At 42.2% G+C, this 13,034-nt stretch overlaps 1 protein-coding gene across 1 annotated transcript in view; it reads left to right on the plus strand.

Moving 5' to 3' along the window:
- Nucleotides 1–233: 233 nt before the first annotated feature.
- The window catches only part of LPCAT4 (lysophosphatidylcholine acyltransferase 4), a 64,438-nt gene continuing 51,637 nt past the window's right edge, over nucleotides 234–13,034 (plus strand). Inside the window, exon 1 of the mRNA XM_040353505.1 lies at nucleotides 234–410. Within this exon, the coding sequence (XP_040209439.1) occupies nucleotides 291–410 (120 nt within the window). The 5' untranslated portion in view covers nucleotides 234–290. The remainder of the gene's footprint in view (nucleotides 411–13,034) is intronic.

Below are 13,034 nucleotides of genomic sequence, written 5' to 3' on the forward strand. Positions count from 1 at the left end.
AAATTTTTTCTAAGTACTTAATGTGTGTATATGAACAGAGCAGAAGGTGCAGATATGATGACACCAGTACATACCTACCTAACCAGTCACGACTGGGTGTTCTCCCAGTACACAAACAGGTAGATCTAGTCCTCCCAGTATGCTCAGTGTGAGTGTGCTGGGATCAGTGACAGCCGGCACAGGCAGGGTTAATAGTAGAGCAGAGAGGCGGCCTGACTCCTCCCCCCATCCTCCGAGTCACAGCCTTCCCCAGCCAGGCCCAGCTCAGTCCTCATCCCAGCCTGACAGTCATGAGTGGGGACCATGTACCCGAGCACGGGGACCCCACCGAGGAACAAGATGTCGAGGTCACCCCGTTTAACCCCTTCCTGCACGAGTTCCACCCAGAGGGCTTCTGGCAGAAATTCCGGGTAAGATGGAGCGTATGGAAGATCAACACAGACTGGAGGATAGGACTGCTGGGCTCACTACCCCTTCATGGCCGATCACTGCAACTGGGCACTGCCAGGGGAAGGCTGCAGTGGGAGGAGGATGGGAGAGCAGCACTGCAGGGAAGGGGCACACTGAGCATGCCAGGACTTTGCTACTATAATATATATCTATATATGCATTACAGGAAAGGGGCACACTGATCATGCCAGGACCCTGCAACTATAATATATATCTGTATATACATTACAGGGAAGGGGCACACTGATCATGCCAGGACTTTGCTACTATAATATATATCTGTATATGCATTACAGGGAAAGGGCACGCTGATCATGCCAGGACTTTGCTACTATAATATATATCTGTATATGCATTACAGGGAAGGGGCACACTGATCATGCCAGGACTTTGCTACTATAATATATATCTGTATATACATTACAGGGAAGGGGCACACTGAGCATGCCAGGACCCTGCTCCTATAATATATATCTGCATATACATTACAGGGAAGGGGCAGACTGAGCATGCCAGGACCCTTCTCAGATATGTACACAGTATCTCACAAAAGTGAGTACACACCTCACATTTTTGTAAATATTTTATTATACCTTTTCATGTGACAACACTGAAGAAATGACACTTTGCTACAATGTAAAGTAGTGAGTGTACAGCTTGTATAACAGTGTAAATTTGCTGTCCCCTCAAAATAACTCAACACACAGCCATTAATGTCTAAACCACTGGCAAAAAAAGTGAGTACACTCCTAAGTGAAAATGTCCAAATTGGGCCCAAAGTGTCAATATTTTGTGTGGTCACCATTATTTTCCAGCACTGCCTTAACCCTCTTGGGCATGGAGTTCACCAGAGCTTCACAGGTTGCCATTGTTCTCTTCCCCTCCTTCATGATGACATCACAGAGCTGGTAAATGTTAGAGACCTTGTGCTTCTCCACCTTCCATTTGAGGAAGCCCCACAGATGCTCAATGGTGTTTAGGTCTGGAGACTTGCTTGGCCAGTCCATCACCTTTACCCTCAGCTTCTTTAGCAAGGTAGTGGTCTTATTGGAGGTGTGTTTGGGGTCATTATCATGTTGGAATACTGCCCTGCGGCCCAGTCTCTGAAGGTGGGGGATCATGCTCTGCTTCAGTTTGTCACAGTACATGTTGGCATTCATGGTTCCCTCAATGAACTGTAGCTCCCCAGTGCTTGCAGCACTCATGCAACCCCAGACCATAACACTCCCACCACCATGCTTGACTGTAGGAAAGACACACTTGTATTTGTACTCCTCACCTGGTTTCCACCACACACGGCTGACACCATCTGAACCAAATAAGTTTATCTTGGTCTCATCAGACCACAGGACATGGTTCCAGTAATCCATGTCTTTAGTCTGCTTGTCTTCAGCAAACTGTTTGCAGGCTTTCTTGTGCATCATCTTTAGAAGAGGCTTCCTTCTGGGACAACAAGCCATGCAGACCAATTTGATGCAGTGTGTGGCATATGGTCTGAGCATTGACAGGCTTTTTTTCCCCCCAGATCCTCAGAGAGTTCTTTGCCATAAGGTGCAATGTTGAACTTCCAGTGACAAGTATGAGAGAGTGAGAGGGATAACGCCAAATTTGACACGCTTGCTTTCCCCATTCACACCTGAGACCTTGTAACACTAATGAGTCACATGACAACAGGGAGGGAAAATGGCTAATTGGGCCAAATTTGGACATTTTCATTTAGGGGTGTACTTACTTTTTGTTGCCAGTAGTTTAGACATTAATGGTTGTGTGTTGCGGTATTTTGAGGGGAGGGCAAATTTACAATGTTATACAATTTGTACATTCACTACTTTACATTGTAAAAAAGTGTAATTTCAGTGTTGTCACATGAAAAGATATAATAATAAAATATTTACAAAAATGCGAGGGGATGTACTCACTTTTGTGAGATACTGTATAGATACATTGCAAGAAAGGGTGAACACTGAGCATGGTAAGACTGCTGGCGCCCAGCCCTTATTAGATCTATAAATGTATACATGCATTGTAGGGAAGGGGGCACACTGATTGTACTGGTCCTCTGCACTTTTCATGTCTACATATTTATTTATAGATTGTAGGAAGGAAGGGGGCACACTGAGCATGTCAAGACCCTTCTGAGATCTATTTATACATTGCAGGGAAGGGGACACACTAATTGTACTTGTCCTCAGAATTATACATCTATGTATACACTGCAGGGTAGGGGGCACAATGTGCATGGCAAGACTGCTGGTCCTCTGCCCTTCTCATATTTGTATACACATTGCAGGGAAGGGGGTACACCGAGGGCAGCAAGACTGCTGGTCCACTGCCATTCTAATATCTATCATATAAAAAATATACATCTGTTCATGTTTATAGATGTATGTGTATGGATATAGATTTAGATATATAGATAGATATATAGATATATAGATAGATAGATAGAGATATATATATATATATATATATATATATATATATATATATATATATATATATATATATATATATATATATATATATATATATATATATATATATATATATATATGATAGAGAGAATATGAATGAATGAATGAATTGAGAGATTTTCACACTTGTAATGTTGATGGATAGAGATATGTTTCTGATACATTGTAGCCCTTCTGTGCCATAGAAATGAAGCATTCCTATGCAGATGTGTGACATTTAATATAGTGCAGGGTACCCTTTTCACTATTGCAGTCTGGGTTTTGACATTGCCATTCTCATATTTGCATGAACGTTTATCTGCTGTATGAAAATGCTTGTTTGATAGACTGAGCTTTTAGCTCATCTATAGTAAATGGTCCATGGACTTTTAAACCCCGTTCACACTGAGGAGTTTTTCATGCGTTTTAGCGCTAAAAATAGCGACTAAATACCGCCTGAAAAACTGCTGCCCTGCAGTCTCAGTGTGAAAGCCCGAGTGTTTTCACACAGAGGCGATGCGCTGGTGGGACCGCTCCAAAAGTCCTGCCAGCAGCATCTTTGGAGCGGTGTGTTTACCGCTCCTTCCCATTAAAAACAATGGAACACCACGGCTTTACCTTCGGCAATGCGCCTCTGCAGAGGCAGTGTTAACCTTTTTTCGCCCACTAGCGGGGTTTAAAACCGCACTGCTAGCGGCCGGTATAGCACCGCAAAAAATAGCGGCACTATACTGTCACTACACCTCCCGCCCCAGTGTGAAAGGGGCCTTATTCTTATTCAGGATTTTAAAGACTTTTTTTCATAAAGATGAACTATGTAGATAAGGGATGTCTATAGATAAACACAAGCTGTGCATCTTTGATCAGAGGTGAATAATGCCCTTGGTATAGGTGTAGGCCATTAAGTACCTCATGAAGCCTGACTCAAAAACTCCCAGTTACTAGGCTGTTGCTAAGAGAAACGCAGCTATTTTCACACACCTTCACCATCATTCCTTTCTTTGTATCAAACTTTCTCAAGGGCTCTCTCTCTCCCCTGATGCAGTAGCTCTAAGCTCAGCATTTGAGACCTGTGATGGTGAAGATGAGCAGAAACAATAGGCCTCACTTACCCATGTCCTAGAAGCCCCCATCCCCCGTAAAGATATAAATGCTAAAGAAGAATCTTAGCAACTAATCCTTATATGGCAGCCCCCTCATCCTAAAATAGAAGGCCAAGGAAAGAAACATTTCCAATTAAATTGAGAGAAAAACATAACCTTAACTGGAATATCTGAGGGTCTCACACAAAGGCAGAGTGACATTGCTCTAGGTCAAACTGATAAAATAAGCTTTGCCAGAAAATCATTGAAGAATATGTTGTACAGTTGCCAAAGATGTGACAACGGCTCTTAGTGTCACCATACAAGTTGCTGTATGACCATACAATCAACTGGATTTTCCAAAGCTGTTTAACCACTTCCTTACTGGCCACTTAAAGCGGAGGTTCACCCAAAAATCCACTTTTTGACATTAGCTGTAGCATACTGCCAACATCTGCAGTATGCTGTTTTTTTTATTTTTTTTATTGTACTTATCGTTATATAAGCCCTTGTTATCCAGCTCCGAGCGGGGAATCCTGCGGGGAATGGGTGTTTCTAAGCGAAGAGGAGTTGATTGACGGCTGCTAAGGCGCGTCACGCCTTCCGAAAAAAACCGAAGTCATACTCGGGCGTTTACGGCGCCTGCCGTGTAGAGCTGACTGCGCAGGCGCCGTAAACACCCGAGTGTGACTTTAGCAGCCGTCAATCAACTCCTCTTCGCTTCGGAACGCCTATACCCGGAAGTAATCCCCCATCTCTGAGCCGGATAACAAGGGCTCGTATAACTATAAGTACAAAAAAAAAAAAAAAAAAAAGCATACTGCAGATGTTGGCAGTATGCTGGAGGGATGTAGCTAATGTAAGAAAGTTTATTTTTGGGTGAACCCCCGCTTTAAACCCCCTTCCTGCCCAGACCAATTTTCAGCTTTCAGCGCTGACGCACTTTGAATGATAATTGCGCGGTCATACAACGCTGTACCCAAATTATATTTTTATAATTTATATATCGGCCGATATTTGGCGTTTTTAAATTAATCGGCATCGGCCGATTTGTGCTTTAAAAATGCCGATTTAAACTTCAGCACCGCGACTTGCAAAAAGCTTCTGTAATAGAAGTCAATGCAAGTTGCCTGAAGCTTCCCGTAGAAGACCTTCTCTCTCTCCTGGGCAGCCTGCCAAGTTTTAGAAAAGATATACAATGTTGCTACTTGTCAATTAACTGAACTCCGTGTAGGAGAATTCTCAGTTTAACCATTTAAAGGCTAAATCGTTTTTGACACTTGATGCTTACAAGTAAAAATCCTGTATTTTCTGCTAGAAAATTACTTGGAACCCCCAAACATTATATATTTTTTTTTAGCAGAGACCCTAGGAAATAAAATAGCGATTGCTGCAATATTTAATGTTACACGGTATTTGCGCAGCGGTCTTTCAAACACATTTTTTTGGGAAAAAAATATACTTTAACAAAAAAAAAAATAAACAGTAAAGTTAGCCCATATTTTTTTTTCATCCAAAAGTTTTCATTACCTGTTTATGTGTAAAATATTATATATATATATATATATATATATATATATATATATATATATATATATATATATAAAATGAAATACACAAAAACAGGTAATGAAAACTTTTGGACGAAAAAATAAAAATATGGGCTAACTTTACTGTTTAGCCCAAAAGCGCCTGAAAAATCGGCTTAACATATCGGCCCAAAAAAATCGGCATCATAAATCGGCTATCGGCCGCCGCGATTTCTAAATATCGGCATCGGCATCGGCCAGAGAAAAACCCATATCGGTCGACCTCTAGTCTCTATGTTCAAGGGACACAGCATCGGTCTCCTCTCCCTGACAGGACGTGGAGCTCTGTGTTTACACACAAAGCTCCACATCCTGCCTCTGTAACTGCCAATCGCGAGTGCCTGGCGGACATCGCCGCCACCAGGCACGCGCACCAGCACCACGTGACAAGGCGGGCACAGCTTTTCCCCGCCGTGGGCCCTCAGCGGCGTGCGCGCGGGGGGGGGGGGAAATGTAAACAGGAAGACGTCCAGGGACGTCCACCCGGCAGTTGAGAGCTGCGCTGTAGACGTCTTTCGTCTATAGCGTGGCTCTCAAGTGGTTATCAAAAGGACCTACATAAACGATCCAATCATTTTGTAGTACAGTCAGGCAGTTCCTTGCACTACATCGTTGTCAATAGATATAAAGGAGATGCTACAATCTGATTGTAATGTGTGGTGGAGTTTTAGGGCAATAGGCAATAATCTGAAGGATCTATCTTTTGTATTTCATAACCTCTAAATGCATGAGTCTTCTTTAACAATAGCCTTGATCAAGAGCGATGTTCATGGAATGCTAACACACAAGAAACACGCGCCGTTCACCCAAAAAAAAAATGCTACCTGATTTATCGCAGTTCTAAAGCTAGATGGAGGGAGCCCTTTACTGCCTTGGGGCCTCAACATCTTACAATCGTTGAATGCCAAGTAGTAACTGTTAAGTAGAATGTTAGTGTGACTGTCTGATCTAAAACTTGAGAAGTTGACCCATATAACATGACGGCAACGAAAATTGCAGGAGTATTTCATAACGGAAGCTCTAACGGAGGGATTTGTATATTTTAAAGTGGAAATAAAAAAGTGAATATTTGCTCTGTTTTATAGGGAGCATCTAGAGATATTAATTGTGCCTACGCAGTAGTCTGAAAGATTTACCTTTTGGAGATAAACTTCAGAAATTCTACAAAATCAACTCGTCGTTTGATCTTAGGGGTACCTCTTCCATGTACAATGCAGGGTTAATAGCCATGTATTGAACGTGATGACTCTAAAGGCCCGTACACACGATCCAACTTTATGGCCATAATTGTCTGATGGATGTGTTGTGACGGATAATCCGACCGTGTGTATTCTCCACCAGACAATTTTTGGCTGTATTAACGACAACAAAGCTTGGCTGTTCATGTTCACCAACTATCTGACAATTAATCTGTTACGTCGGTTTATCTGATCGTGTGTACACAAGTCCGTCTAACTAAAATCCAAAGTACAAACGCGCATTTTCGGAACCAATGCCAAACATCAGACAACAAAAGGAGAAGTTGCCCAAACGGTGGCGGTAAAGAGCTGAAAAACTACGTGGTTTGGTGGATGTTGGCTGATAATTTTCTGTCGTGTGTATGCAGAGCCCATCGGACCAAAATCCACGGAAAAGTCCAATGGAAGTCCAATCGTGTGTACGAGGCTTTAGGGACTGCAACAGTATGGAGCTTCGGGTAAAAGAGAACAGTGCTGGAGTTTGCTCTATCAAGGAATAGGATAAGTAATACAATTTTCAATTCACCTTGAGACTAAATCGGTGGTCTCCAAGCTGCAGCCTTTGGGCTGAATGCTTGCCCATATCTGGCCCACGGGGCACTATTCCTTCTGCTGACACCAACAAGCAGGTACCATTCTTTCCACTGACGCCAACAGTGAAGAATCATTCCCCTTACTGACACCATCAATGGGGCATTTTCCCTTTCATTGAAACCAGTGATGGGGTATTCCTCCAACTGACACTAGAAATAGGGCACTATTCCTTCCATTGACACCAGCGATGAGGATTAATTCCTCCCACTGATATAAACAATTGGACACTATTCGACCCACTAATACCAATAATGGGGGCACTAATCCTTATATCCTACTGACTACATAATTTTTTTTTACACTGGGGCATTTTCTACTTCCAGTGGCCACTCCGGATCCCCAAAAGTCTGAAGGACAGTAAACTGTCCTTTGTTTAGAAAATCTGAAGACCCTTGGACTTAATGAACATGTAACTTCTGCCAGTCTCTTGGGAGCAAGGGTACTTCCTGGACTTTAGCTTTAAGTGCCTCCAGAAAAAAACATTGACGTATACCTGCAATGTAATTTTAGGGCACTGTCCACGTGACTTCTATTTCTACTCTACTGGAGTGATTTTTTTGGGGGGGGGGAAGTCACTGCTTTGCTTCTTACTGTTTTCCTTGCTGGAGAGAAAGCTGTACATGAGGATCTGCAGTGAAAGGATGTCCAAGCTTAAATTTGTATGTAGATTATTGTTTTCTACACCTCTTCTGCGGCTTCTTTAATTATTCCTCCATAAATCATCAGATCACCAATGTCAGGAGACATCTCAGAACTTGAACTTACATTTTAGATTGTAAGCTCTAACAAGCAGGGCACTGTGATTCCTCCTGTATTGTAACTGTACTGTTTGCTCATATGTTGCAAAGCACTGTACAACCTGTTGGCGCTATATAAATCCCGAATAACAATAATAATGAAGCAAAGATGGCTTCTTTCTCACACAGACACATGGTAGAACAAGGTCTACTGGCAATAACGGTGCCTAGTCTTCTGCTTAACTTTATGTGCCTAGCTTCCGAAGTTCAGTTGCTCATTGAAGCGGCAAGACTGTATTCCTGGTCTCAATCGCAATGAAATACTGTGATCTATCACGTGCAATGCAAAAATATGCATGTATTGAAAACGGTAGAATACTTTCCGCTGGAGTAATGTGCAGCTAAAGTATTTGGACTTTTGCCAGTAAAGGAAGTTCCACTAGCTGCTAAATATAAAGTATTCATGCACGGTATAGTCATTGACTTTCCATTTGTTCAGTAAAGATCTAGCATTGCTAGAGCTTGTGTACATGGCAGCAAGAAGCTCCCTTGTACACAAATTTAGACTGAAAATAGATTTGGGACACTTTTGACATTTGTTTACAATGTGTTTTGATGATTTTCTGATTGTTGCATATACTATTATGTTTGTTATCATTATTTTTATTCTCCTTTTTGTTATCGTGATTCAGATTGAGGTCAGATCACATTTATGCTGAAATCTACTTCACATAGGTTTTTCTCACAACTGAAAGAAGACAGTGTGTGTGTGTGTGTGTGTGTGTGTGTGTGTGTGTGTGTGTGTGTGTGTGTGTGAGAGAGAGAGCCCAGGTTCACACCGGGCTGCGGGAGTTCAGCTGAACTCACACGATTTCACTCCCGTTGGCAGTTCCAAGTCGGCCGAAAATCGCAAAAAGTAGTACAGGAACTACTTTTTGAAATCGGTGCAGCGTCACAGATGCGGCGTCTCACCGATTAGGACGGTGCCATTGCCGGCAATTTGCGGCAAATACCGCCGCTTTGACATGCCAAATCGCATGTTAAAACGCACCGGTGTGAACCAGGCCTGAGTGTGAGATACATAAACGATCCGGGGTGATTATGCTCTAGTGGTGTTTGCGTTTTAAGGAACACCAGTCAGTCCAGACTGTATTTTTTAGAGCCCAATTTTATTTAAACTAAACAAGCGTCACAGAAGATATTCCCTCGCAGGGGTTTCCACCATCATTATATAACAGAAATTTCAGCCTCCTGGCTCACACACTCTTACTTAGTCAAAACTCCCCCCTGGAGCTTACTTGTTCAGCTTTGTGCTGCTTGGCCAAGGGCCACATCTGCCTCCTGCAGACAAACACTCTCAGGCCCCGTACACACGACCGAGTTTCTCGGCAGAATTCAGCCAGAAACTCGGTCGGAGCTGGATTCTGCCGTGAAACTCGGTCGTGTGTACACTTTTCAGCGAGGAACCCGTCGAGGAACTCGTCGGGCCGAAAAGAGAACATGTTCTCTATTTTCTCGTTAGTCAATGTTCCTCGGCGGCTTCCACACTGAACTCGATGTGTTTGGCACGTCGAGTTCCTCGGTCGTGTGTACGGGGCCTCAGACTCCTAGAGACTGCCTGTCTCTCTATCGTGGAGCCGTCTCCACCTGAAAGCCCTCCAGACTCCTACACCAGGCCACCTGCCTGTAGGGTGGAGCTGTTCCCAAGTGCGAGCCCTGAGCTCTCTTTCTGAGGGGAATATAAACCCAGCCCACAGGTGTGCAATCAGCATGCCTGTCTTTGCCAAAACCAGGCTGAAGGTGCTAATAGACACCGTGACCTGGGGTCACCTCTCCACAAATACATTACACACTATCTCAGGAGTACACCCCTCACATTTTTGTAAATATTTTATTATATCTTTTCATGTGACAACACTGAAAAAATGACACTTTGCTACAATGTAAAGTAGTGAGTGTACCGCTTAAATAACAGTGTACATTTGCTGTCCCCTCAAAGTAACACCTATGGCATTTTTAGTGCTTTTTGCATATTTGTACTACAGAACGTGTTCCATAGGAAACCATGTTAAATGGACTGTAGTGCAAATCTGCAAAAAGCACTAAAAATGCATAGGTGTGAATCCAGCCTCAATGTCCAATTGGGCCCAATTTGGACCATTACTCACTTTTGTTGCCAGCAGTTTAGACATTAATGGCTGTGTGTTGAGTTATTTTGAGGGGACAGAAAACTTTACACTGTTATACAAGCTGTACATTCACTACTTTACATTGCAGCAAAGTGTAATTTCTTCAGTGTTGCCACATGAAAAGTTATGATAAAAAAAAAATGTACAAAAATGTGAGAGGTGTACTAGCTTTTGTAAAGTACTGTGTACAAATATAAATACACCATTGTTTACATACTCAGGCAGAATTTATGATTTATTGGCCATTTTTCAGAGACTATGAATTATGACACAAAAACTTTTCTTTCACTCATGGTTAGTGTCTGGCTGAAGCCATTTATTATCAATCAACTGTGTTTTTACGTTTTTTTTTTTTATTATAATGACAGCAGAAACTACCCAAATGTCCCTGATCAAAAGTTTACATACCCTGGTGATTTTGGCCTGATAACATGCGCACAAGTTGACACAAAGGGGTTTGAATGGCTATTAAAGGTAACCATCCTCACCTGTGATCTGTTTGCTTGTAATTAGTGTGTGTGTGTGTGTGTGTGTGTGTGTGTGTGTGTGTGTGTGTATAAAAGGTAAATTAGTTTCTGGACTCGACAGACCCTTGCATCGTTCATCCAGTGCTGCACTAATGTTTCTGGATTCTGAGTCATGGGTAAAGCAAAAGAATTTGTCAAAGGATCTGCAGGAAAAGGAAGTAAAACAGGAAAGGGATATAAAAAGATATCCAAGGAATTGGGAATGCCAATCAGCAGTGTTCAAACTCCAATCAAGAAGTGGAAAATGAGGGGTTCTGTTGAAACCAAACAACGGTCAGGTAGACCAACTAAAATTTCAGCCACAACTACCAGGAAAATTGTTCGGGATGCAAAGAAAGACCCATAAATACCTTCAGGTGAAATACAAGACTCTCTGAAAACATGTGGGGTGGCTGTTTCAAGATGCACAATAAGGCGGCACATAAAGAAAGATGGGCTGCATGATCGAGTCGTCAGAAGAAAGCCCTTACTATGCAAATGCCACATTGTATCCCGCATACAATACGCCAAACAGCACAGAGAGAAGCCTCAAACCTTCTGACACAAAGTCATTTGGAGTGATAAAACTAAATTTAGCTTTTTGGCCACAACCATAAACAGTACATTTGGAGAGGAGTCAACAAGGCCTATGATGAAAGGTACACCATTCCTACTGTGAAACATGGAGGTGGATCGCTGATGTTTTGGGGATGTATGAGCTACAAAGGCACAGGAAATTTGGTCAAAATTAATGGCAAGATGAATTTGGTATGTTATCAAAAAATACTGGAGGAACATTTGCATTCATCTGCCAGGAAGCTGCACATGGGACGCACATGGACATTCCAACATGACAATGATCCAAAACACAAGGCCAAGTCGCCTTGTCATTGGCTACAGCAGAATAAAGTGAAGGTTCTGGAGTGGCCATCTCAGTCTCCTGACCTCAATATCATTGAGCCACTCAGTGGAGATCTCAAAAGTGCCGTTCATGCAAGACAGCCCAAGAATTTACAGGAACTGGAGGCTTTTTGCCAAGAGGAATGGGCAGCTTTACCATCTGAGAAGATAAAGAGCCTCATCCACAAATACCACAAAAGACTCCAAGCTTTCATTGATGTTAAAGGGGGCAATACACGGTATAAAAGTGGTTGTATACCCTCTTGTCATAATTGCACCTACAGGTAAGCCTACATTAAAGGGGTTGTAAAGGAATTTTTTTTTTTTTTTTTTTATAATAAGCATCCTTTACTGCAGACATTCCTCTTTTCACTTCCTCATTGTTTGTTTTTGCTCAGAAGTTTCTCTATTTCTTCTCTGTTCTGTTCACTTCCTGCTTGTCTGATTTTACTGACCACCGTGATGGGAGGCTTTACTGCGGTGGTCAGTGACATGCTCGCCCCCTCCTGGAAACTACATCTGTGCGGCAGGACGCTCTCTACGTGTTAGAGACCTCAAGGAGGTGTGAATTACTGGGCGTGCCGCAATTCATACTGAGAAATTTAGTTCTTACATGAACGAACAATGCAAACCAGGAAGTGAATGAGAGAACAGAAACTAGAACGCCGGAGGTGATATAGATGAAGGAATTTAATAGGTATTTACTTGTTTTTTAACAGAATCGTTACACTATTCTGTCTGTCTACCTTGCAGACATTAATTTTTTTTTCCTTTACAACTCCTTTAAGGCTTACCTGTAGGTGCTTGCAATGTCTCCTTAACCCACATGGTTAAGGAGATATTTGCAGAAAAGCGGGCACCAATGTCTACAGCTCCAATCTAAGGTAAGTCATTGATAATGAGCTAGTATGCTAGTCATACTAGCTCATTATGCCTTTTGCCTTGCTGATTAAAAAATAAATAAATAACTTTTGGGTATACAACTGCTTTAAGAACTTGGGTATGTAAACTCGATCAGGGCCATTTGGGTAGTTTCTGTTGTCATGATTTTAGAAAGAGTAAACACAGTTGACTGATAATAAATGGCTTCAGCCAAACACTAACCATGAGTGAAAGAAAAGTTTTTGTGTTTATCATTCATATTCTCTGAACAATGCCCAAGAAATCATAAATTCTGCCAGGGTATGTAAACTTATGAGCATGTGTGTTTTTTATTATAGTGATCATGGTTTTCGCTTTTCCAGGATAGACCAGTATTAGGGGAGATCTAGTTCACCTTTTAGCATGGCTTCTTTC

Source organism: Rana temporaria, chromosome 1 (assembly GCF_905171775.1).
Source record: "Rana temporaria chromosome 1, aRanTem1.1, whole genome shotgun sequence".
Lineage (NCBI taxonomy): Eukaryota > Metazoa > Chordata > Amphibia > Anura > Ranidae > Rana > Rana temporaria.